This window comes from Drosophila nasuta, chromosome 3 (genome assembly GCF_023558535.2).
Source record: "Drosophila nasuta strain 15112-1781.00 chromosome 3, ASM2355853v1, whole genome shotgun sequence".
NCBI lineage: Eukaryota > Metazoa > Arthropoda > Insecta > Diptera > Drosophilidae > Drosophila > Drosophila nasuta.
The window spans coordinates 8,282,149-8,310,127 of record NC_083457.1 but is presented as its reverse complement, the minus strand read 5'-3'; the positions used below and the strand labels follow the sequence as shown (position 1 = coordinate 8,310,127).

The 27,979-nt window shown below is 37.8% G+C and overlaps 1 protein-coding gene across 11 annotated transcripts in view; it reads right to left on the bottom strand.

Annotated features, from left to right (window-relative positions):
* The window catches only part of LOC132791965 (CUGBP Elav-like family member 4), a 173,963-nt gene extending 147,454 nt beyond the window's left edge, over positions 1-26,509 (bottom strand). For 3 of the 11 annotated variants that reach the window (XM_060801129.1, XM_060801133.1, XM_060801132.1), the window contains exons 1-2: positions 26,146-26,507; positions 23,845-24,357 (exon numbers count right to left, since the gene is read on the bottom strand). In XM_060801129.1, the coding sequence (XP_060657112.1) occupies positions 23,845-23,904 (60 nt within the window). In that variant the 5' untranslated portion in view covers positions 23,905-24,357; positions 26,146-26,507. Of the gene's footprint in view, positions 1-3,773; positions 3,816-23,844; positions 24,358-26,145 lie in introns of all 11 variants that reach the window. The other 8 variants (XM_060801125.1, XM_060801128.1, XM_060801135.1 and 5 more) reach the window with 6 other exon arrangements.
* Positions 26,510-27,979: the final 1,470 nt, after the last annotated feature.

Here is a 27,979-nt window from a genome sequence, read left to right as displayed (position 1 = left end):
AAACGCAAGTTTTGCTGCTGCTGCTGTTGCTGTTGCTGTGTTGAGCAGGACCCAAACTATCGGCCCAAAAGGACATCGCATAGCTAGCTAAATTAAATCTAAATTAATACAATTTTTGGGTCTTTCGCTCGCATTTATTGACAGCCAGAAATTTTGCCAGATCAAAAGATGTGCCAGGACGTTTGCTTGCAAGGAATTTCACTAGAGATGCGAGTGAGATATGGTTGCTAGAGGATGGAGGGGGGAGTTGAGAAGGTTCTGCTAGGAAAATGGACATGTACCAATTTTCTTCATATATCAGAGTGTACACATGAGAGTGTGTATGTGTATGCGTGTTTGTTGCTCAGAGCAAGCAATAAAATAAATGGCAATGAATGACTGAGCAAATGAATAAATGAGAGAACATTTTTGCTTTGAAATTCAAATTTCAAAAGTTGTCATGACATTGTGTTTATGACAGAGTTGGACAGAGAAAGGAAGAGAGTGTAAGAGTGAGATGGTAGGTTTTGCTACTCTCCTCTTTTGTTTTTTTCGGCTGCATATTTAAAATTGAATATTTGCACGCCTTGAGCATTTGAGATTACAAAGATCTACTTCACTTATGCGCACACAAACAACCATTTTCCCCATATGTCCCACACACTCTCTCTCTCTCTCTCTCTCTCTCTATGTGAATGTGTGTGTGTTCCTTGTTGTCATTTGCATGCGTTGGATGCGTTTTGTGCTATTTGCACTGCTCAAAGCCATTTTAAGCGGTTTATTTTTGTGTATGCTCTCTGCACACAAATTTCTCGTTATATTGAATTTAAGTAGCTGCTGGGCACAAAACCAGCTCTTTAAGCTTTAACACTGCCCACAATTTCATTTTTAAGCCTCTCTAAGAGTGCTGCAAAAAATATCCAGTTATTGCGCATGAAGCAAACATTTTAAAGTGAGCTTTTTATGCATTGATTTGGGGTCAAGAAAAAGTGCTTGATTAAGACACCCTCTTAACTTAAATTTCATTTGAAACAGAACAAAATTAATTCATTAATTTTAACTTGGCAATCATTAACAGTTTGCTGTAAGGAATCATCAACAACAAGAGCAACAGCAGCATTTCAATTAAAGTTTTTTCAACGCTCTCCAGAGCTCTATTTGAGCAATTCCCTTTCCGCATTTATTGTTGTTGTGTTTTTCTCTCTCTCTTTTCTGATTTTTAATTTCAGCTGACGCTGAAAGTCAATTGAAGTTGAAATGAGAATTGAAATGGCTAGCAATTAAAGATGATGACGCCTCTTCTTCTCGGCAGCTCTGCAGCAACAGCAGCAGCATCAGAGAGGTTCACTCCGGATGTATCCTGCTTCCTGGTTCCTGTTTCCCCAACTCTCGCCGCAGGCTCAAACACTTTGCATAACATTAAGCAGCGGTGGTTTTTGTGTTGTTATTACTGCTCTTGTTGTTGTCGATTCTTCTTTTTTTTGCTGGGGGTTCGACTGTGACTCTCTGTCTCTGTCTGTCAGTGTGTCTCTGTGGTCGACCGCAGCGCCATAAAATATGCACCCGGCGCTAGGGAAAATTCACACAACAAAGTGAAAGCCGACTCAGACTCTGACGCTGTTGAAGTATGCAAAAATGAGGCGAGTCACAGAGCAAAGCGCCTAAAAGCATATTTCAATTAAGCTATCACCTTGAATTATTCTCACGAGCGTTTGCCTCATCCACCTACACACACCAATAGACTGAAAGGAGGCCAGTTTTTTTTTTAATTTTAATGTTTTCATTCGAGAGCTAAAGAAGCAGAATGCAAAAGGAGCCGGAGAGGATGAGGAGGAGGGGAAGGAGAATGGTAAAACCGCTCGTCAAAATTTGCATTTAAATGAGGCGCAGAGGCGACTGATGGACGGGCCCAGAATTCGGTTATAGCTATATATATATATGGTATATTGTATATGTATTTGCGCTTGTATATATAAATTCATTTTTTGGCTTTCCTTTTTGGATTGGGGTGAAATTTTTATAATTGCGGTGACTGCCAAATTGTCAGTGGTTCATTTTTTTGGGTGTGTTTTCGCCTGGCTGCATAAAATGTAAATATTCATTAATATACACGACTGAGTGTGTGTGTGTGTGCGTGAGTGTGTGAGAGTATGGGTCAGTGAGCACATAACAATCAGTTGCCAGTTGTTAAGTTTGAGCAAAAAAAATGGAAACAAGCTACGAAATTGGCAAAGCAGTTAAAGCTTAAACTCTGCAACTAATCAACAGTTTAATTAATTAGATTTAAGCCGGACTAGCGAAAGAGTCTACAAGAGAAAAGCTAGTAAATATTGTGAAATATTTCATTATGATTTATGCAGAGATTACAAATTTTATGTGATTCATATCAAGAAATGTTCTCACAAAAGTATGCGGAAATTTGTAATATTTCAGATACAGATTTTTCAGATATTAACTTTTATTATAATGATAATTTATGTTGTAGATGAAAGTGTTGAACAAGAAACTGAATTTATCTACAATGTATATCATCTTCACAATAAAATGTAATATAATGGGCAAGCTTTCAACATTTTGTTTATGTATAAATATATTTTCCTAAATTACTATCTGTTTTGTATACTATCTGTTCTGTATTTGAGATCTCATATATTTTGGTAAGTTTCAACAATGTATTTATTTTAAATTTATAAGAATAACTAGATTGACTTTTTTCTGTATTTAACTTCTCTTTTAATTTCTGAAATTTTCGTGTGCCTAATAATATATTACTAGACCTGTCCTTCTCATAATTATGTTCGCAATTTTAATGAACAAAATTTTGTGTTAAACATTGGAGCAGACTTTAAGGCTGTGAATGTGATGTGTAACATAGGCATGGCAGACTTTGGGGCATGCAAAAAATTACAATTAAAAAGCAAGCGAAGCCTGCAGACAGCCAAGCGACAGGCTGCAAGTCTTCTGCCGTCTGTTGGTTGCTCTCTCTGTCTGTCTGTCTGTCTGTTGGCTATGCAAAAATGCTTACACGCTGCGTTGCCACATGCGCACGTTCGAGCAGACTCACACACACATACAGAGATGTGAGCACATGGTATGCATGGCGTATGAGTAACACCCACCGTGAGGCATCAACTAGCAGGCGCCTCATTCATCGTCATTCTTCATCCGGTTGGTGTGCTTCGCTTGGTTTGGCCAAAAATTTTTGGCATAAATGCCATAAACAGTTTATTTAGCAACGGAAAATTAACTGCAAAATGTAGCAAGCAAGCCGGCAAACAACAGCAACAAAAAAGAAAACACAACAACAAGGTTGCCGCAGTCAGACGACTGATGATGCTACCCAAGGCAGCAATTGCCCAAAAAAAAAAGGCAAAAACTATACTATACTCTGAGCTGAACTCAACTCGACGCTTTATGACGTTTTACTTCATGTGCAGCTTCATAATTAAGTGGCTCCAAAGGAGGGGCAAAAAGTCGGCCCACACAACTAGCTCAAGTTGTTATTGTTGTTGTCGTTGTTGTTGTCTCCTGCACTCGAGGGAGCTTTTAGTTTTAAGCCACGTGAGAAGCATCATCGCTTTTGGGTTTGGCTCTTTAGCCATAAAAACCAGCCCCAAACGAGGTCAACTGAGGGCACTAAAATGCAGTGGATACACGTTCCGCACATAGGTAAGCGATATAAGTATATACATATATATATATATATATATATATATAGCTGGGCAGTTGGGATATATACTAGATACATTGAAAGACGCACATAAAAGTGTTAGCAGCTCGTTTTCTGTACTTACTAATTTGATGGCTGGTGGTATTAATGGATGATGGCAACTTACCTGAAAGATAACATGAAAGAAACAAGAGATGAGAGAGTGTAAAACAGACAAGCATAATGTCAGAGAAAGATGTAAAAGCGAGATAGGGAGATGAAGAGAGATGACATTAATATTAAATGTCTACGAAATGGACAGAAATTGAAGTAATTGGCTTATGTTATTAGCCAAGTCATTAGGGGGAATGCCTAATTATAGCAAAAATGTTCTCCAACAGGAATTATAACATTAATTGAAGTTCAAGTAACATTAGCATCATATTTGCAGCACTAAAATTATCATAAATTTAATAAAGTTGAGCATTAAGTGCAGTGGAGGTTACAATTAAGTTTAAGGTACTTCAAAACAGAAGTTTAGTTTCCAAAAATAACACAAGTTAAACTAAGAAAATCTTCGACTTAATCTTAATAAAAAATTGTATAACAAATAAAAGGGGTTCAAATATTTGCTATATATCTATTTTTAATCATTTTATGTATTTGATAAAACGTGTTCAAGTAATTGCCAACTGTTCTGAAGTATATTTTCCATATAAAATATTTTGCACCCTCGTTTCCAAGCTTAAAGTCGAGAGAGACTTTAAAAAATTGATTAAAAACCCCTTTAGACAGCTGAAGCAAACTAGCAAAAGTTTGTTGATTGACGAATAGCAAAGGCGAGACAGAGATGGCAACGTAAGATCCAAAAAAAAAGGAAAAAAAATGGAAAAGAGAGAATGTCATAAAAATTCTATTTTCGTATAAAATTTCGAAAGTAATCTAATAAATATTGATTTTCATTCGTCATCGACGACGGTGGCGACGACAACAACAACAACAACAACATCATCATCAATAGCTATGGCAATAGCAACAACACCAGCAGCAGCAGCAGCAATAGAAGCAGCAGTAGAAGCAGCAACAGCTCTGAGAAGAAGGGCGCGTTGTGTAACCCTACACGTGCACACACACAGAGTGATATAAAGAGAGTCAGGACATGGCACAGGACACGACACGACAGGACAGAACAGCAACAGTGGACGACGCCGACGGACAGCGGCAGCAAAACGGGGCCAGGACACTGGAGAGACAGGCGTAGTCAATAGTCGTTATTTGATATAGTCGAAACCAACAAGCAACCCATGATGAAACGTGCCTGGGCGGCTGACCAGTGCGACCACACGCAAAGGGCACAAAGGGGGAAAGGATGGGGGGCGGGAAAACCAGGTCGGAGGGGGCGGAAGTGAAGTCGAGTCGAGTCGAGCGATCCCAAGCGCCGCTGCAAGGGATGAAATCATGCGCGCAACTCGTTTTTCGGACTGCCCAGCCGTAGGGCGGCGTGTGGACGACACACAAACACAAACACACACACCCAAGCACACACACAAGCCCTCACACACACACACACACAGTTCATTCAATCATTCAAATGTCCTTTGAACTATAAAAATACATGACACTAATAAAGAAAACGAACAAATGACACGACACTCGCTCGCTCGCCCGCTTGCTCGACGTTCCCGGACCCGGTCACGATAAGCTGAAGCCAAAGACGTTTCTACAACCTACAAAAAAAAAAAAAAATAGAAGAAGAAAAAAATTGCTATTTAGAGCAATTTATAAGCATACTTTGAGGCGCCTCCATGGTCACCCACACCCCAAGCTCGACATTTGACATTTACGAGTGCGCCGCAGCGGAGACAGCAAACAGAGAGTGGAGGAGGACGCAGAAGGGAGAGGGAAGTAAGGTAAAGGAAGCTCCAAACGTAGAGTAAAGAGATCCTCGAACCACATAAATTTGTGGGCTGCGCTTCCAAACGATTTTCTGTAGCTATTTATTGCATTTTTATGTAAAATGCGCCGTGCGGTATGCTATCCGGTTTTTTTTTGCTTCTTCACTTTGGATACTTAGAAGGGCGATATTCCAAGAGCAACAGCAAAGTTGTTTACGAGGCAAATGCGAAGAGCGTCATACATAATACGTAAATCGAAAATGCCGCCCACGCAATGACCAAATTTACGCAATTAAAGACATTTTCGGGGGATATATTTTATGGCATACTTTATGGGCACAGGTAGATTGCTCAGATATCAAATAAATAACGAATTATTGCGCAAGGAATTTTAACATCTTAAGTTTTTTCTTACTTTGAAGAAGGCTGCCAAATCAATTCAATAAAATTGGTTTTAAAGCTGGTGCGTAAAATTGTCTTAAATTTATATAGAATTCAAATAACAAATTATTGCCATTAAAAGTAAATTGATTGTCTATACAAGAATTTCAACAACAAACTAATTTAGCATCTTTGTTTCCATCTTTTATGTTAAATCTATTCACTCAGAATGGTTTTAAAGCTTGCAACTTTAACTTCCTATTGAATTCATTAGATTTATAAGAATTTCATAAGCTAGAGAAAAATGTAGTAGAGAAAAGGCAAACACCTAAAGCTGTTACCATTTGTGGCAAAGCATTTTTATGCATTCGCATTCATTTCCATTGCGAATGCGACTACGAGTATTGTGTATTGCATAGTTTCTTGGTTTAATATGATTTATCAGCGCATCTGCCGAGCTCTGCACATTTTTTATGACCATATGCTGTCCTTTTTGACCCCCCTTCGCTCCATTACTTCACTCTCCATTCTCCACTCTCGACTCTCTATTGCCACTCTCTCCACAATCGACAAAGCCACAACAACTGCAACAACATGGCACACAAATCAAAACAGCGCACAACGCCTAAAAAGCTGCTAAGGCCAAACAACACGGGGCAATAAACTACATCGAAGGCTGGACTCGGTCTCTCGGTCTCGGTCTCGGTCTGAGTCTGAGTCTGGATTTTGCTTATGGGTTCTGCGCCTGGCCCATGTAATCTCTGTTGACCATAAAGATTTATAGACTATTGTGTGTGTGTCGTTCTCGGCGTCGACGTCGTTGCCGTCGTTGCCGTCGTCGCGGTAGCCACAGCAATGAAAAGGAAACTTTTTGCAACTTAGCGCCAAACTTTATGCAATAATTTATATATATTGGGAGCACTCGCGCCTTTGCTATATATAAAAATACTAAAAAAAAAAAATAAGAATAAAGGAAAGAAACGCAATGCCGTCGACCTATGCAAAAGGCAATACACATAATAGACGGACCAACAACAACAACGAAAACAACAGTCAAAACATAACTGTAACGCATGTAGAAAATAACCAGAAAACAAGAGACTACAAAATCTGTTTTGGGATAACGATTTTGAAATACCCTTTTTGATAAATGCACTTTTAAAACATTAATCAGAAAATTTTTATTGTATTTTTGTAACTTAAATTTTAAACAAATTTGAACCACCGCCATTATAAAAATGTAATTTTGAAATAAGACTCTAAATAATAACATATAGAATTGAATTTTTATTTGATATAAAACTAAAATTGCATTTGTCAAAAATGTTCCCACAATATTAAAGGACAAATTTGAAATATGAAATATGAAATTTGAATATGAAATATATAATATAAATATTTCAATAACATAATTTTATAATGAAAATTGCTTTAAAAAAATGCTTTTTTAAATTGCTAATTTACTGCGAAAATTGCAAACCTTTAGTGCAAAAATACATTATTTAAAATGTATCTTATCAATGTTTCATATGTAAGAAATATAATCAAATTTTCTTTAGCGCGGCTCTAACAATCAATTTATTACTGTCAATCAATTGCGTTTAATTAATTGTTCCACTATTGTTCACAAGAACAAAAGTCTAAATAAATTGCTCATAGAATATTCTAAAGAAATTGGAAGTGAAATCCGTTAATTAATTGCCGATCAGTCAGCTGCAATTGCAGTAACAAACTCAACGAAATCTTGCACAAATTCAAAGGATCTCGTGCAAAGGTGTGCTTACTATAAAAGAAAAAAATCAAAATAAAATAAACTGTAGCAGACCATGCGGCGATTCCGGTGCGATAAAAAATTAAAAAGTTGCTCCTTCGATACACCTAAGCGGTGCAAATAGTCGAAGGAGTGAAGGGAAAACAAGAGCGGGACTTGCACGCGAACGCGCCAAGTGTAAAAGAAAAACTTTTCAATGAGTTTTTCCTGTCGGTGGCGGGCGGCGTCGTCGGCGTCGACGTCGGCGTCGTTGTCGGTTATGAGCCTTCAACATGCCCACAGAAAGCCCTTGTGTTATTGTTGTTTGCGTTTTAAATAGACTGAAGTGTTGTTGTTGCTATTATGATTGTTGTTATTGTTGCCGCTGTTGCTGTTGCTGCTGCTGTTGCCGGTTGCAGGCATTGTCTGAAGTGCGTTTCGGTTTGCTACTTTCGACCCATTGTTGTGCTTGCTGCGATGCTTGGATGCTGCAAGCGGGTCGCAGCGTTGTAAAATCAATCGATAGTTAATGGAAAATCGTTATTAATGAAAAGTTTCTCGCCCCCAACCACGCCCCGTCGCCGACAGCAATCGAGCGTGCAGCGAGCCATGGCAAAATGCTTGATAAAGTGCAGAGCGTAATAAAAGAAAAAACAGAATGGGTAAGGGAGAAAAGCAAAATGGAAAGCGCCACATTTAAGTAGCAAACTTCCCGGGCATATTTTCTTATTTCTTTTTTTTTGTTTGCGTTTGTTCGTAATTTCATTTGAGTGCGAAAAGTTGCACGCACATAAAAAAAAAAGTGAAGCCGAAGCCGGGGACAAAACGAGAGGCGAAAAACACTTTTTTGTGTTGCATATTTCGCGGCGCATAAATATTTTATGCATGCAGACAACAAAAGCGTCATCAAACCACACACACACACACACAAACACAGACACACAATAGGAAGACTTGCGAGAGTTTTGTCTGTGTCTCTGAATGTTTGTTTGCCTGTTTATGTTTGGATGCTTTCAAGGCGCATTTGCACCTCTACAATAAGCAAAAGTTTTTTTTGGGGCCAATTTATAATGCCAGCTTTGCTTTTGCATTGTCGCGTCGCTTCGCTGATTGAGGGGTTTTAAAAAGTTTCGGTTCAATAGAGACAACAAAAGTTTAATGACAGTTTAAGTTGTTTAATAGTGGCAAATGTTGCCTCAAGTTATGCACAATTTTAAATGGTAAACACAATGCGAAGTTAATGCAAAACATTTTGCTGTGTGTTCTGCAAAACGTTTTCAAGTCGAATACATTTCGGGTAGATTTTTCACGGAATCTTTTTCGCTTTAGTTGTAACTATACAAAATTATCAAAAGATAAAGTAAAGTAGCAAATTTCCATTAAGTTGAAAGGGTTTTAAAGGACTTCCTTAAAGTAGTAGTTTCTTTAAGAGATTATCTAAAGTTGTGCTACAAAATCACTTTTATATGTTCAAGTAAAATGATCAACCAAAAGTGTGTAAATAAACCCAATTTCTTTAGATTTAAAAGTAATAAAATTTAAAAGTTTTATAGATTCAACTCTAGTTTAAAAATCGTATAATCAATTCATCTAGCGTTTCGAATTGTAAGTGAAATGTAGCCGAATGAGATTTAAGTACGCACATGTGATAAATGCATTATTTGCTCATAAAAAAAGGCTCAACGCAATGCAATTTTAGTTTAGATTCGAGTAATGTTTATAGTTGGGTCACGCAGCCTTTTATGATCATTGCCAAATGCCATAAATAAACAGAGGAAAGCGGAAAAGCAGTGAAAGGAGGAAAAGCCGGCCGGCTGCCCACAGGGGCGAAAGCAACCATCAAATGTACCAACTTTTAACGTTTTTGTAATCACATGAGGAACAAAAATACGTTGCATACTTTTCGGCTGCTGATGCTGATTTATTGCAACAACAAAGTTTATCATGCATATTTTATGCGTGTAAATGTTGCCGTCATAAAATGTCTTAAAGACTCAACTGCCACCCATATCCATATCCATATATGCGAGAGAGAGAGAGAGAGAGAGTCGAAGAACCCATCGTGGTTTTGTAATCCCAACGTTTCAGCCTTGGTGTGCGTGTGTGTGCGTGGTCGAAAGAAAATCGTGGCCGGCTTTTTATGCGTACGAGTTGTAATGGCAGCCAATAAAGAGGGCATTCAATGCAGCAAATTGGCATTTTATTAGCGTTCTCCCTTCACCGTTCACCAGGAAGTGAGTATACTCACATCTACAATATATGCGAGTATATTCATCCCGAACTAATTTGCGCGCGCATCTAAAGTCTGCTTCATGTCATAATGTGTGCGTTGAAAACTTTTAACAAACGACAAAATACCAGTCAAAGGCAGCCACATAACACAGCGCAATACGATAAAACACGAAGCGAACGCAACACAACGCAACACGACACGACACTCGCTCGCTCGCTCTCTGCATCGATCGATACATTTTTAGCTAAAAGGATGTCGTCCCAAGTTGTCCTTAGGGGAAAAGGGAAGAAGGGGCTGCGTTTTGAGGTTGTCGCCATGCCGCGTCCGCTTTCGCGTCACATCTAAGGCATAACTCAAAGTTTACTCAAGTTACTTGCGCCCAACGACAAGACACAAAACTTTGTACTTTACATCATTAAAAAGTTTCATTCTTTCTTTGCGTTCTGTTCTCTCAACGCTTCTTTCAGCTCGCTATTGCTTTTGCTTTCAGCTGCTGCGACTGCTTAGCTTTCTTCCCTTTCTTTCTTTCTTTCTTTCTACTAAAAACCATCTTTCAATCTAAGTACATCTATAGACTGGGTTAAGCACTGACTGCAACTTTGCCTTCGCATTCGCCTTCGCATCAGCTTAGCAATTGACAGTTCGCCATCAATCCGGACATGGCTAAAGGGCAAAAGAATTGCTTAATTTGTGCGTTTTGTAGCAATTAAAGTAAAAGTATGGCAAAGATACCTTACAACTTTTTCTTAACAATTGTCTTGAGAATACAGCTCATTATGTGGCAGGTAAAATTTATGATGGCCAAATGATTTTACATTCATTTCAAGGCTTAACTTTCTTTGAGAAATGAGTTGTCATAAAGAAGCTAATTTGGACTTGAAAGTATATAAGAAGATAAGTTTAAAAGATTGATATTTATTTGTCCAAGTTAAATGCTGAAAATGTGGTTGAAGTAAATATAAAAAATAATTAAATAATTTCTATACTTTTTGAGTAATTTTCTAATTACAAGTAAAGTATAACTTATAATTGTTCATCAAAAGATCAACACTGATATGCCTGAACTATAAATAATGACTAATTATTTGAAGCACTCTCCGGTTGGGCTATCAAAATTTTTGTGAGATATTTGAAGCACGTGTGAAATAGCGAAAGCAACAACAAAAGCCCGTGTGCAACAAAGAAATGCAACAAAATGTGGCATATAGTACACACACACACACACTTAGGTGCTGCTGTCATCGTGTTAAAATCGTGTAATAAACGTGCGCATAATAGAAAATCCAACAAGGAGCGAACACAAGTAAAAGGGCTGAAGGGCTGATAAGAAGGGAAGCTTTCGGTTGTAAAAGGGTTGTGTGTGTGTGTGTGTGTGGATGCCAGACACCCGCAGCAACTAGCACAAATAAATAGTTGCAATGCTCCAGTTGCTCAGCGCCTCGTTCTGGTTGGTTGTCCTGCCGGCGCCGGCTCCTCAACGTCCTGCCGCCGCAGCCGTCGCCGTTGCCGGTTGCCGCTGCAGCAACAGCAGCAGCTGCTGGTGGTGGTGCCTCCAGTGCCCATGCGCATGGAAAATAGTTACACAAACTTGCACAAAAAAAGGGAAAAAAAAGAGGAAAAACAACAAGAATAGGAGGGAAAATAAAATAAAAGGCACAAAAAATTGTGTAGGGAGTTTTGCGAGCCGACTCGTCGGCCGACAACGACGAGGACTAGGACAACGATGACGACGACAACGACGACGACGATGACGACTATGTCGAGCCTTAGGAGGAGTCGAGTGGTTTGGAGTGGAAAGTGGAGGAGGAGCTACTGAATGAATTGTGCATTGTCCAGCTGCAGGATTTGCATGCAACTTGCTGGACATTCACATTTGACATGCCTGGTCCCCTCCTCCTACTTCTACTTCCCTTCGTGCAACAGTGGCAGTTATTAAGCACTTTTTCTACACATCTAGCAGCGCTCTATGAATTACTTGGTGCCCCCGGTGCCACACGACACGCAACGCTGAGCACAAGTCGGCGTATTAGTGACGATTTAGCGGCATCAAGAGCAAGAGGAGGGGAGCTAGGGGACACGCTGTGGAGTTAGTTGCAAGAGGCGACAGTGCGTGTGCGTGTAGCGTTAAATTAAGGCAGTTGAGCTTTTGCAGTGATTGCAACACTGCACACAATGCACGACGCACGAGGTAAATAATGTGAGAAGTGCAGAGAGAGGTGATGTTGGCAAATTGAAAAGGGCATGAGAATGTGAGAATTGTGTGAATGTGTGTGTGCGTGGCATACATGATGAGAAATAGTTTCATTAATAGCACATGCATAGAAGTGACAAAGATTTAACTTGAGTTTTTTTTTTAGATTGAGCAGACTTTATGAAAATGTAACTAAAAAAGATTTTTATAATAATTAAATCTCTGAAAATTGTTGGATGAGAAATAGAAAATGAAACGAAGTGAATTAGATGATGATTTTGATAGTAATATGTAATAATAGTAATATGTTTTGTTTTAGTATTATAGATACTATTTGAAGAGAATACCATGTGGTTTGAAGAGAATAGTTTTATTTTAAAATGTATATATTTGTAATGAAATATTCTCTTATTCTACAACGTATTCCCTTATAAAGGTTTTCTTAAACTAGATAATCTTATGTCGTACTTGTTCCATTTGCTAGCTGCTGCAACCCAATCAAATCCTTAGCTAACACACAATATATTGCCAATCAATAGACTAGTATCTCGACCAGATTTCGTAGTCCCCCTCGCCCCAACCCTCGCTATCATCTACTTGCTGTATTCGCTCATATGCAGAAATCTTTGAACAAGTTTACGGCCATACAAAGTGCATATCCGAATAGTTTCCTTCTAATGTAGTCTCCATCCACCCCACAAAAAAAAAGAGAGGAAGCAAAAACTTGAAATAACTCAGAAATGCTGCTAAGCTATCCTTGCACCGTCGCTTGTCCTCACCCCCGTCTCTATCCCTGCGGCAGCCCCTTATGCAGTTGCAACAACTTCAGCTACATTAGACGCTGCCACTTCAATGCGCATTCGAGTTTTTGAGTTGCATTTTTCTATTTTCGGTGCAAAAATACAAAAGCACGAAACGGATCTTCTTCTATCGCCCTCCCCACAGCCTTTCAGCATTTGCTTTCTATTTTCAATAGACGTCGTCGTCAGTTGCCAGTTGTTGCTGCTGCTGCTGCTGCTTCTGCTGTTGCAATGTTGCTCGCCGACAAACAATAAAAATGATGCGTTGTATTGCGCGCTGCTGCTGTCCACACCCCACGCCCCAACCCAACAAAAAAAAAGCGAAGAGTCGACGCTATTCTCCGCTCCTTGCCACGCTCTGTTTGGACATATGCTATGTGCTATGTGGCACGGCCAGCAGGCAGGCAGTTCGCATATGTTGCAAGTTGCAACATTCACCGTGGTTCTTTGGCATGACGCGTTGCCCCGGCCGCCCAAATCGCCCATTGATATTGATGAAAACGACGTCCAGTTACAGTTCGTTGGCTTTTCCAGCATTTTTCAAGGGAAAAACTGCCAAAGTGCAATAGCAACAAGCGCAGCTGAGACTGGGAAAATGGAAACTGGGAACTGATGCTGAAATTTGCCAACTGACACGGGCACGGGGTGGGGAAAGGGTGGGTGACGGGTGGGTGATGCAGGTGGTTGCAGATGCCACTGGTGCGATATGCAAATGCCTTACATTTTGTCAAAGCATAAAGATGATGTCGGAGTGTATAAAAAATACATGACGCATGTATCTTTGCTGTTTGCAGCTACCAGATACAGTTCGACATAGACAGCGAGACACACACACACACACATTTAAAGTAATGCATATGCATCATTTAAATGTGTGTGTAACGATAGTCGAAAGACCCGAGTAGTTAAAGATTGAAGATTTAGGCAGATTTGCATACGTTCAACAAGCAGAATATTTAATGTGCTGTGCTCGACAGAAAAGTGAAGAAAATATTTAGATAAGTATGGGATATATATTTCTTCATTAATTCTAATAAAATTCTATATCTTCCGTCTTAAAGATTAAAGCGGAAACATTCCACAACCTTTTGCTTTAACAATGTCCCCCTTAAGTTATTGCTCACGTACTATTGGGGGACTCCCCTTATTAGCACGCGTTCAACCTGAATTAATAGAAGTTGAAGTTAGTGCTTGAAAGCCAAAACAAGCTAACGACACTATCAACAAACCCCACAACACCAATTTGGTAGAATATTGTGCCAAGCATGGCACTTCACTACCTAATAAGTCTCAATTAAATGTACATAAAGTATAACACCTTGTAGCATTTGCATGTGACCGAAGCACCCCCATCCACAACTGAGTCACCCTACTAGAAAACAATGTTCATGCACTGTGCGAACCTCTTTGCTTGAATAACAACAACTACAATAACAGCGATGGCGACATGGACTTGAACTATAACAAAGTTTGGCACGCAAGCCTTTAAAAAAAAACGCAATGCCAACAACATTGACAACAATAACAACAGCAACGCACTTTTCGTCAAGTGCAAGAATAATAACAACAACAGTGAAAGCAGCAACAATACAAATATTGGCGCCACTCATAAAACACCTGCGCAGCCAGCGTAAGAGTGGGACAGCGATAGCGCCCGTGATGACGATAGTGTGTTTGTGTGTGCGGAAGAGTGGGAGGTACACACTGTCTGTCTGTCTGCCTGACATTGTCAATGGCATTTGCCTTCGTTTGTTTTGGCGCGTTTTTCTTAGTTTTTGCGCCTCGCACACACAGTTGTGCTGTCGCTCCCACTCACACTCACGCTCCCCCTTTCAGGGCTGCGCTCCCGTTCTCGCTCACACTATACTCTTCTGCATTTCAATTAAATGCTTTTCGGGTTTCACCCAACTTCCCTTGCTTCACCCTCTTTTTCTTTGCATGCGTGCGTTTCAAGTGCTTTTTCTGTTGCTTTCTGGCTGCTTCCTGTCGTAAATAAAATGAATTTCGCTTTTGGCAACCCCAGCAACAACTACAACAACAACAATGAGAGAGCAACCTTTGCAGCGCAAGCAAGCAACAACAATTTCCCACACACATTACATTGGCAACCTTAATGAATACGACATTATTTTTTATGAGCTGTCAAACACTATTTTCCATACACTTCGTTGTCGTCGTTCTCATCGTTTGCTCCTTCTTCGTGTACTCGCCTGTTCGAGTTTCCTTTTACCATTTTATTTATCGCCACCCACCGTGTTCTCCCTTTACCCCCCCTTTCACACAGTTTTACACGTCGTCTTTTGTGCGTGTGTGTGTGGTTATTGTTATTATTTATATTATTTTTGATAAATGTTTTTGGGAAATTTGTATTTTATTGGTTGTTTATCGACAATTAGCGGTTTGTTTGGCTTTGTCACCCCTCCCTTCCCCTTTTCAGAGCGCACGTCCCATAAGAAAAAAGTTTGCCTCGCATGTAAATGTGTAAATATTTCCTTTTTTGTTGGCAAAACATAATTTTGTTGATTTATTGGCCAAGCCAAGAAAAATACACTTTGCTGCCATTAGGATAGATCTGCCTAATCAATTATTGCTGAACTCTAAGGGACTGAGCAGAGTCCAAGTTAATTACTTTGTGCCAATTTCGTAATTGACAACTTACATGTTAAATACAATAGAATATCTAATAGCAAATAATAACAGCAATATTAAAAGTATTTTATATCAATTTCAAAGAGGTGGCGCTTTTCTCAGTACAAAATAATTACTATGGCGTCATAGCGGCTAGCTCTTCAAGAGATCGCCAATTGTAACGTCAGTAAGTGAATGCTAATTTGTGCATGTCTATCTGCGCTTTTCGCTCAAGTTAGCTACGCTTAGTTAGCACAGCTGTCGTACTGCTCTAACATTAGTTTTTAATGATGTACCCCGACACCAAACTATAGCGCCTACCTTGTCTGTTCTCATTATAAGACTTACTGTGTGTCAAGTAAGCTCCGCTTAGCTAACTATGTTGCTGATCTGCTCTAGCAACAGTGTCCAACTACAGCCTCACACCCAATTATAATGGCTGACTTGTTAGTCGCCAAAAGAAGTGTTGTTTTATGAGCAATAAAAGAATTTGCCATTAAATGATGAGTTTGCACAAATCAATTTCAATCATTAAATAAACATTATTTTAAAATAAATACTCAACGAACAACCATCTGAAACTTTCAACAAATCACTATCGAAATAAAATAAGCAGCAAGTAAATAAAAAATTAATGGCATACTATAAATAGATTATATTGACTCTGAAAATTTGTGTTAAATCGCTTTTGATTGACCTCCTAAGCTGAAGTGAACTGATCCCTTATAATAACTGAACATCACATGTGCAAAAAATTGAGCATATAAAAGAGTAGTAAATATGGAATATTCAGATTTGCAGCAAGCATTTTGTAGTGCCACATAAATAAACGGCAATTTATTGTTCAGGGAAAACTGAGGAAGGGGGAAAACAACAAATGAAACCAAAGCAAACCAATCCAAATAAAAAAGGCCACTTTATGCGGTTTTGCACTTTGGCAAAGCCATTAAAAATTATGCTTGGCGAAAAATATATACTAAAAATGGGTAAAAACGCTGCCAGATGCAGTAAGAAAATATACAGAGAGAGAGAGCGAGGCGCAATGACTAAGTGCGTGGGAGCAAAAGAGAGAGATAAAGCGAGAGAGAGAGAGAGAGAGAGCGTGTGTGTGTGTTAAAGTCTGATGATAGAGCATCTGGAAAATTTGTACACATGACGCACGCAGCTGCTGGTCAGAAAATTTTGCGCTTTTGTTTACATTTGTGCAGCTATTTTTGAAGCGCTGTGGCAATAAACAAAACCAAACAAAACAATAGAGAACAAATCGAGTAGCAAACGGCAAGCGGCAAACAGCAAAACGATAAATGCAAAAGGTCATAAAAATATATAAGAAATAATATATATAGTATATATACTACACAGATACTTATTATGTACGTGATACATATGTAAGCTACAAAAGTTTTTGTCGGCGCGCCTAATGAGCTGTGCAGCTTTTTGAAGTTGCCTCATTAGTCGATCGAAATTGGGCAGCTGCCAAGAGAGAATAATCGAAATCGAAATCAATCGATAGCCCAAATGGAAGACCCACAATTAAGGCAGCCATAGATAAAACTAGACAGCACAGAAGTGTTGGGGAACGGGGGGGGTGCTGTGGACATCGAACTGTGGGCGATACGCTCGAGGGTGTGTGTTAATCACGCAAGTAATTTGAATGCCGCGCTCTACGGTGACGCGATAAGAGGGAAGGCAAGCGAGCGCCCAGAGGGGTGAGTTTTTCCAGTCGAGCACAAAGCATAATCAACGCTAAACATGCTAAGCAAAACAAAGAGAGACGTCTAAGGGTAAAGCGAATTGTCCCCGGCGAGAGTTCAGCGGGTTGAACTGAACTTCTTTTGCCGTATGGCAACAACTATCGCTCGGGAAAATGTTGGAACTGTTAACAAAGCTATAAAAATGTCACCTCCACACACACACTCATACAAACACACCGAACGAAATGAGTCGCGTGGCCAACGAATTAATAAAAACTGGAAATAATTTACTATTCAATATAAGGGAATGTCACTCAACTTTCATATTATATTACTATATTATATGAATATTGTGATGGATTTCTGTTCGCACAGTTTGTTAGCATTTTATATTAGTTAGGAAATATTGAAAGTATTTGCATTTTGTCATAAAGATAAAGAAAGCAGGGTAGGAAAATATTTACGACAAGAAGGGTTTTCATTATTTTTGAATACTAATTCACTATAAAAATTATAATAAAATCACGTTTTTAGAAAGCAAAATTTTTACTAAGGAGATAAGACTTATAAGGTGTCATCCCCTGAACCTTTAAAGTGCAATAATATACATATATATATGTTATATAAAATAACATGTTTGGAATGTAAAACTTTTCCTATGAAAAGATGTCTTGTAATGTGTCATCCCTCGACACTTTTAATACGAATCATCCTAACTAATATATGTTAGGATTTTAATTTTCGATTGAAATGTGCATAGTGTAAATAATAAATTTACATACAATTTTTATGACTCAGACAAATTTCTATTATTCTGGAAATGTAAAACAAGATAGAATTGTCATATGTGTATCAGAAAAATGGCTGAGTTAATAAATGATACTTTGAGATATAGGAATAAATTTTATATATACCTATTGTATGAGAAACTATCTTAAGTACATAAATAATTTAAAAATATATATAAAAATGTTAATTTAGTTATTCAAACTGCAACAAACTTAAATTGCAAGCATGTAAAGCAGTTATAGAACACAGTAATGATAGATCTTAAATTTCAACTAGTTTAACTACAGCTCTGTGCATTTTCGCTTCGGCCTTTCCATAAACTAACTTTGTCCCTTAACTGAGACGTAGTTATGGTGGGCACCACAACAATTATGCAGACCATTTAGCGTAACCTTTCATAATTGCCAGCACTCCAAGGAATCCCCCCTTGAAGCGAGTTTCGTTAGCTTAGCACTAATCGCTGGTTACCTGGCCAAGACTAAGGACTGGGGGAGACTTGAGACTCGAGCCTTGAGGCTCGAGACTTCATTGTCTGCGGTCCTTGGGCATAATTTGCCTGTTGACATACCTGGTTGTCCCCATCCACCTGAGGCGCGTCAACAGTTGCTGTCACAATCACACACTCGAGAACAAAGACTGGCGAACGATTTCCTGTCCTGTTCCATGGCATGAAAAGTGTGTTGCCACCATACGATTAAATTACATGCCCAGCAAATTACTTGAGAAAACAAAACGACAGGCAAAAACGCCTTGGCATATGCAACAATAATAATAACGGGTTTGTGGTCGTTGTTGTTTCGTTGTTATGCTTTGACTTCTGTTTTGTAAGCCGCCATCGTCATGTGGCATTTACATATTATTAGAGCTTCAGCGCAGCTCTCGCCGCCCGGGGCATAAATATTGAAAAGCGCCAACGCCTTTTGTTGCCTGGGTAATTGCCTAAGTCGGCAAATTGCCTGGCTAATAAACATAAATATTGTAGCAAGGCTTCACATTCTCTCTTTCTTTCCCGTTTGCTTTGGAGGCAGCCACATGAAAATGTGGCAAGCATTACCCTATGAAATTAAAACTTTGTATTGCGCTTTGCTTCGAATGCTTCGAAAAGAAAGGCTCACAAGATAGTAGACAAGTTATGGCAGTGAAGCCTTCTTTTCACTGGGCTAATTAAAAGCTTAATTGGAGAATGTGAAAATTAGCATGGGAGCTAAGCAAAGGTGAAATCGAAATGATATGAGTACAAAGAGCTCTATCATTAGGCCAGAGTGTGGCAGGATTATTTAATGTAACGAGAAGTGCAGGAAAATATTCCTAGAAATTTTCAGAGATGTACAGAAAAGTTTAGAATCAAGAGCATTTTATTGATTATATCAAAGAAGGACATCAAAGAATTCTTTGAACACTATTAAAAATTGAACAAGTAAGAAAGCTACAGTCGAGTGTACTCGACTGTGAGATACCCGCTACCCATTTTGAATAAAAGCAATATATTTTGCGGTATATTTCTCAAAATATACCAAATATACTACTAAAAACCAAAAAAAAAATATACCAAATGGTATATTTGGTATATCGATATAGTACCGCATTCAAAATATACCATAGACAGCACAATATACCAGACTGTCGGCCAAAGCAAATTAGACCCCTAGTAAGTAGGCGTTTTTGCCCATACAAAAGTATTTCTTTAATAACTTCGACAATTTTTATCTGATCGCAACCAAATTTTTAGGAATCATAACTACTATAGTAATTATTATATATACCAAAATTCGTAACTCTAGCTTTAAAATTACGCTTGTTATTCGATTTTTTTTATTTGCGGGGGCGGAAGGGGGCGTGGCAAAAATTTGAAACAAACTTGATCTGCGTGCAAACATAACAAATGTTGTCGAAAAAAAATTATAGCTCTATCTCTTATAGTCTCTGAGATCTAGGTGTTCATACGGACAGACGGACGGACACACAGACGGACAGACACACAGACGGACAGACGGACATGGCTAGATCGTCTCGGCTGTTGAAGCTGATCAAGAATATATATACTTTATAGGGTCGGAGATGCCTCCTTCTGCCTGTTACATACATTTCCTGCCGGCACAAAGTTATAATACCCTTCTACCCTATGGGTAGCGGGTATAAAAACGTTTACTAAGTTTTTATAATCTATGCTTAATTCTTAAAAAATATTTGAACTTTTTTTTTTAAATAAGTATAGTGGTCTATTAGGAAGTAAAATATTTAGTAATTAGATCATTCACTATTACGAAATTCGGAAAAGGTCTGGTTTAATACGCTTAATTCTTAATTGTTATCAAAATTTTAGGTGTAATATGAAATTTCAAAATATTCTTTCAGATTTTTTTACTATACTTTTTATTCTATAAAAATTGGATACAAAGAATGCACTTTCAACACATTTCCATAACTTTCTAAAAAGAAATAGTTTTTATGAATTAAAGATAAGGAATAATATTTTCAGTTTGCATAAAAGATAGAACATAGAAATATTGAAGTCAAAATTTCCCTAAAAAGTCGTGTGAAAAGTTCTTAAAAAAACGCAAACAAAAATAAGAATTCCTGCAACTCCGATATCTGCATTTGCATTGATAGAAACTTTTTTATGCACTGCTGAAGTTCATATCAACTTTACGATAATTTCAGTTGCTGCAGAATTGTATTTTTGTGTGTTTTGGGTGCTTTCTCTGTGCCTTTAAGAATGCGCTGCATAACATTGTCCTTATGACAGTTCTCGACACGAGCTTAACAATCGCATGGGAAAGCACAACAAAGAAAAGTTGCTCGTAAACGAAAATAAAAACTTTAAAAGCAGTTCTCAGCATAGTTTTCGCTCTGTCTCTTTTAGAGAGCTGGTTTTCAAATCTGTTTGCTGTGTGTGAGTCATAGAAATGCAATGGGCAAAAAGAAAACTGTGTCAACGACTCTGCTCCACTTAAGCATTTAACGAGCAACTTAGCGCGCACGTAATAGCAACAACAGGACAAGCAAGGACAACAACAACAATAACGAACGACAAGCGAGTGGCAATAGATACGACAATGACAGCATAAAAAGGATGCGCAAAATGTATAGTAGAAAAATTCAAAACAAGTGGCACAAAAATATTGAACAACAATGTGCGAAATGCGAGCGGGAGAGGGAGAGAGAGTGGGAAGAGCGGAAAGAGAGCGAACGGACAACAGGAACAAGGACAACAAGGACAACAACCAGAAGATAACCCAATAAGCAAAAGCACAGAGAAGAAGAAGAAGCAGAAGCAGCGAAAGCAAACGCATGTGTCATCATTAGAATAAGCAAACGCAATGGAACATCGAACATCCCCATGGCAGGGATAAAAGTAAAGCAGAGAAGACAGCAGGACGATGGCAGGACGCACGCACAAAGCACAACAAAGAACGACGGCAACAAAGTCGACGCACGTCGCACGCATCCACGTTCTTCGTCCTTCGTCCTTCCTACTGCCAACCACCAGCTGAACCACCCACCGAACCACGAGCGAACGAAGCAACCACCATAAAAGTGAAATACACAATGAAATTTACGCAATAGTCCCCGAGACCGACAACTAAACAGACTGCCGCGTTGGCGGTGTAATAAAATCAAGAAGAGGGTGACAAGCAGACAACAACAACAACAACAACAACAACAACAACAGTAACAACAATTACTAACAACAAAGAAGAAGAGCAACAACTACGCACAGAGTAGAGAGACTGATAGAGCAGTCAGCTGAAAGTGAAACAGGGCAACAGGGCAAAAGAGAGAAATATAGACAGAGACAGAGACAGAGACAAAGAGAGAGCGCAAAAAAGAAATGTATGTAAATCCGATTAGAATTTAAGTTTCTAAATTTTCGTGTCGACTTTAAAAACGAAATGAAATGAAAGAAGAATGAAGTACGCAGGAAGTGAAAGAGAACCCAAAGAAAATGAGAAAACATGACAGGCGAAATGCAGATGGATCAATAGATAAAAATTGCCATATGGCTGAGTTCAATGCGATAAGCAAGGCAACAGCAATACAATAATAACACTCTACGCGCTTTTAAAGCATTAAGAGCATCAAAAGGATTACGAACAGCAAGTAAATTGACACATTATTGGAATAGAACTTGAACACGAGAACTTGAGCACTTGAAAAAACTCAATTATTGATTAAATTGAGTGGAAATTAAAGCACTTGTTAAAAGCGAAAATCTCTTATTGCAAACTAATAGGATTTTTGTAATTTTCTTATCAACAATAATATGAAACTAAAAATAAACTAAAACTAAACTAAACTAACTAAAGCTAAACTAATAATTTTACACTTTTATTTGGTGTTTTATTTTAATTAATTTAATTTGAAGCACTTCTAATTTTCAGTAATATTTGTTAAGTCATTACTTAAGAAATATCGTCATATTTTTCCTAGAGCACTTTTAAAATTTAGCCACAAATTTGTAACAACTTTGTTGTAATAATTTGGTGTCCTATTATGAGATTTTGCGAACACTTGTAAGTTGTAGCGATTTTTAAGAACTACTAAATAAACTGCACTTTAATTTATGATTTCGATAAAATACAATTTGATTATCTAAGACTTATAATTTGCATGCTCTGTAATTCTAATGAGTCTCGCAAACTTTGTAACAAATTTTTAGATTGTTATTATTAGAAGAAAATTTACAAAATAATTATGTCCATTCAAATCTAATTTTAGCCATTACTAAACTAAGCACATTTCTTATTTATTAGTTTTTAGCTTCATATGAGATGAGAATTCAATTTTAATATCTTTTTCTTAGAAGTCAAAGTTATTCACAAATTAACACTAAACAATTTTGAGTTCTTTTCTAGGAGAAATACTTAAAAACTATTTTTACACTGTTATCCAAAAATATATTCATGTTTTACAATTTGAAAGATATTTTCACCCGTAGGACTACAATAAAATTACAAAACTTTCATAGTATTTAGACTAAGAAAAAACTAAAATGGATTACAAAAAATATTGAATACTTTTTCTCAAATTTTTCGTTAAGCTTTCAGCTGTCATACAATTTTGCTGTTATTATGTACAACGCTTCCAATCAGACAGCGACTTTAAGCTGCCCGCCTTAAAGCGACTTTATGCAAAGTCATAGCATACTTTTTGGGGAAAAGCGTTGTGTTAAAGCTAAGCTAGCGGGATTTGGGAAAACAAGACAAGGACACAATACAAAAGAGAGTCAATGCACTTGCCACCAGCAACTACAACAATTACAAGCAGCAAGCAGCACAGCTGTTGCCAGTTGCCAGTTGCCAGTTGCTGTGGCTGTTGCTGCTACAAAATTGCGTGGCATTAATGGCCAAGGTTCAGTGAGATTGCCACCAACACACACACACACACAGACAGATACAGAAGAGTCACATTGACCTACACACGGAGAGAACAGACAGCAAAGACATGGCGCTGATTTTGTGTCCCTTTTGCCCACCAAAGTCCCGAATGATTAATTGTCAAAATATGTTTGGGCGAAGCCAACCGAAAAAAAAAAACGCAATGGAAGTGGGAAACAACATAATAAAAAGTGCGTTCGAGTGTGTGAGTGTATGTGTGCAAATGAATTTTTTTGCGCCTCACACACACACACACCGAGAGTGATACACATGTATTTGTATTAAGTTGTCATTACGTGACTACACACACAAGATTTATTATCATTTGTCGCACAGTCTGCTTGCCTTTCTCTCTCTCTCTCTCTGTCTCTCTTTCTCTTTCGCACTTTTTTTGATTGTATTTTGTATAAAAATTCATTTGCTCTCGGAAGAGGGGGAAGGGAGGTTCTATATTCTACTGCACATAGCGATACTCACAGTAACTTGTTGAGCAAACTCAACCTTCGGCTGGCCGACCAATTCAATAATATGAACCATATGGAACGATTTGCTCTTGAACGTTGCGCCTTTGCGAGAAAATAACAATTTCTGATATCGCCTTGTTTTTTTTGCGTTTGCTTATTATATTTGTTTGCTTTTTGATTTTAGCTTTTCCTCAAGTTTTTCTTTTCTTTCTTTTTATGCAATTGTTTTTTCAGCTTTCAATTTATTTTCAACACTTTTGGCTTTTTGATTTGGTTTTGGGTTTTTCTTTTGTTGTTTGCACTTGAGTTGCTCTTCTCAGTTGGATACAGAATTTCTTTTATATTTCTTTTTGTTTTGTATTGATTTGCTTTTTATCAATGTATATAATTTTTACTTTTGTTTTGCGACTTGCAATTTGTGTTGTGGCTGGTGTGTTGTTGTTGTTGTTGTATATATAATTTGTTTTATCTTATCTGTGCTTTCCAGTATTTAAACACACACGCGTTTTTATTATGGTTACGTTTTCTAAAAATGGAATATATTTTGATGATGATGGTGATTATTATTGTTGTTTGGTTTTTATAAGCATGGGTAATTTTAGGTTTTGATATGTCGATAGATTTGGGGAGGAACTCAAAATGCTTCGAAATACTTTTTGGTTTTCAATAAATGCTCCAATGTTTAATTGCATGGAAATCATGCTCATTTTCATGGCAACACATGAGTATTCTTCGCATTCAAATGCTGGGGAAATAGCTATCAATATTTTTGTATCAAAATTAGCTACATTCAGTGCAGGTTCATAAAAGACAATTGCACGATTCTCTTTTTGATTGCCTATTGAAAACACAGAATATTAATGAAGCACTGTCACATTATCTAAGGTAGTAACTTTTTTTTTTATTAGAAACTGAGCACAGACTATTTTAAAATGTTTATGAGGCCAAAATACTAAACTAAATTTCGTGCAAAACATTTGATTAATTTATCGAATAAATCACTTCAAAAATAACACAACTTTTTATCGTAAGTTTGATGCCTGAAATACTTTTTAGAATTTAAAAAAAAACAAAAATACATTTAAGCATAAGTAAGCATTCATATTGATATCTTTGCATTAATCTTTAGCTTTAATTGACTACTGAATTCAAGAGTTTCTAAATATTTATTGCCACTTGACTAATTGTTAAAAATGTCTTTGCATTCTTTGGAATTTTAAGAAAGAAAACTACTGCAAAATATTTTGAACAAATTTCAACTTCAGCTTCATAAATAGAGTGAAACATTGTTAGCACTCCATTTGAATTTGGGAATTATTTGAAACATTTTCACAAAATTTGGTCTTTAGAATTTGTTGCCATTGAAACTAATTTACAATATGTGCCAATCGACAAGCGGCAGCACATCAAAGTGGCATATGAGAAAACATTGCCAAAATACAAATAAATTATTTCAGTCGGTACAAAAAAAAAAAAAAAAACTGTAGAAGAGAAATGCCAAAAATGTGAAAAAGCAAAGAGCAGAGCAGAATTTGGTATTTTGGTCAGAAAATCATGAAGCGACCAATGCATTCATTCAATTAACGTGGCCGAAATGCTCTTATGGCCCGACCGGTCTGGAATTGAGAGCACACTCACAAAACACACAGAGAACGCAATATTTTGGGCGAAAAATATTGAAATATTTTCATTTTTTAATGAAAAACTCGCTTGGGTCGAGTGCTGGAAATTGGAAATGAAATTATGGAATGCTCAAAATATTCAAATTCAATGAGAAAACGTTTCTGTTTCTGTTTTTCCGTTTTCGGTTTTTCGTTTTCAGTTTTTCAGTTTGATTCGGTTTCATTTTGGGTTTTCCTCAATTTGCTTTCTGACTTTTGTGCCTATTTGTCCAGATATCTAAATTGAAAATATTTTCGTGTGCTACAAGCGTGAAACAATTTTCATGTTTGTTTACGTAGAACAAATTAAACACACACTCACACACATACACACAAACACACTCGTAAAAAATATAAAAGAAAAATAGAACAGATGAAAAAGGAAAATAGAAACGGGGAAGAGCTAAATCTAACTGCGTTTCTCAATTAATTTTTGTTTACAAATTGTTTCTAATTATTTTCGGTTTGTTTATCATAGCTAATCTGGCTATTTTCAGAACTAATGAAAGAACAATGTTTTTTCGGAAACAATTTACAAAAACTGTGCGTTAAGTGTTCGAAACATTTTTTTAATCTGTTTTCAAGAAATTTGTTGGTGAAAATAATTTGAGTTTTAAGCTAGTGTTGTGTTTTGATCTTTCGCCCATGCTTACATTTTTATAACAATAATAAACTTTTAAGTATTTTGGTTTGTGTTGATTTTTGTTTAAAACGAATTTTATAAACTTATGTTTTGTTTTTGTTTTGGGTGGTTTGCGAATTTGATTAAATTGATTTGATAAATATACATATATATATATTTCTATATATATAATTTTTTTTTGGAAATATTTAAGCGAATTTTTTTTTGTTTTTGGTTTAATTATATTTAGTTATTTATGTTAATTATAATTTTATTTTTTTTTTTTGGTTTGTTTGAATATTTTGTATTTATATTTATATTTATGTTTGAAGAACAAATGTCACACGACAGTCGACGAGAATTATACGAAATATTCCGACTTAACTACACAAAACTCAATATCATACTGAAAAAGGACGGCGCTTACAATGGCGAGAAGTGCCCAAAAGACGAGCCAACAACCAACAAACGGCCCACACGAACAGGCCGAACGTGACGCGAACGAACTTACAACAAACGAACTCGCAATTTGCACGACCAATTCGAACACTAGCGAACGCAACAGCCGGCAACGAACGAGTAGCGGTAAACAAAATACACGTTGTCTCTCGTAGATGTGGGTGAGTTGGTTGGGGTTGGTTGGTTGGTTGTCGGTTGGCTGGTCGCCTCGGCACACGATGCGATTGCGGAACGAACGCAACGCGTTGGCTATTGGTGAGAGCATCGAACATGTGTGTGTCCGCTTGTGTATGGTTCGATGTCAAACCAAAACAAGCAAAACACCCAAACCGAACACGAAGGACAAACGAAGACACGTATGCTCTACGATTCAAATAAGTTCTGATCCACCAACATCATAAATTTAATTACTAACATATGAAATATAGTGTAATGATTATAAGAGTGTTCATTTAAATACTAAAAGTATAATATATATTAGTCATCATTTTGAACAGAAATTGCAAATTTGTTTATTGATTTCCCCATATGTACATATTTAGATATTTGCTACAAATTTTAAGATCATAACAAATTTATAGCTGGCATATTAAAGTAGATCAGGCAGTCCATTAATCACATATTGCTTGCAAAATGATTCGTAATACAGCCGTCGTACCTTCAATAGAGCATCAACAATAACACAACCGAGGAAGGCGAGACGAGACGAATAACGGCACATTGCACATGGGCTGGCCAAAGCACAAAACGGCGGGCGGCTGAAAAATACAACAAGAGGCCTAAAGGGAAAATCAAATACACGACGGACACGAGTCGTGGTGTCGTGTTGTGTCGAGTCGCATTGAGTCGAGTCGAGTCGAGTGCACGATTCGAGCAGGTCGGAGCCGAAGCACGCGCATCTTACTCTCTGCCGCACACTCGCCGCTCTCTCCCACAGAAATCGTGACAGACCACATGGCAATAGGTGCGAGCGAGTCGGCCAGAGTTTAGTTTCGCCTTAGATATGTAAGGTGTTTTGTATAGTTGAGCGTAGTGCATCTGAGTGGGAGAGCGCGAGAGCGAACGCGTGGCTGCCATGTGCCGGGCTTACTGGCTGGGCCTGTCTATGTCATACCAAAAGAGAGACAGAGAGCGACAGCGACAGAGAGAGCGCCTGAGTCCAGGAGTGAGTGCAAGAGTGAGTGCGAGAGCGAGTGCGAACGCGAGTGCGAATAGAGCATGTTCGACCAGTGGGATGGGGGGTGTTATGATGAAGCTGAAGCCAGCAAAATGTTGCGCTGGCGGGTTGCGAGAAAATGGCAAAACATGTGCTACGCCTGATTTTGCTTTTGCACTTTTCTGCTTTGCTTTGCTTTGTTTTGCTTTACATTTGTACCTCTGTATTGTGTTGTGACTGGAAAATGCCT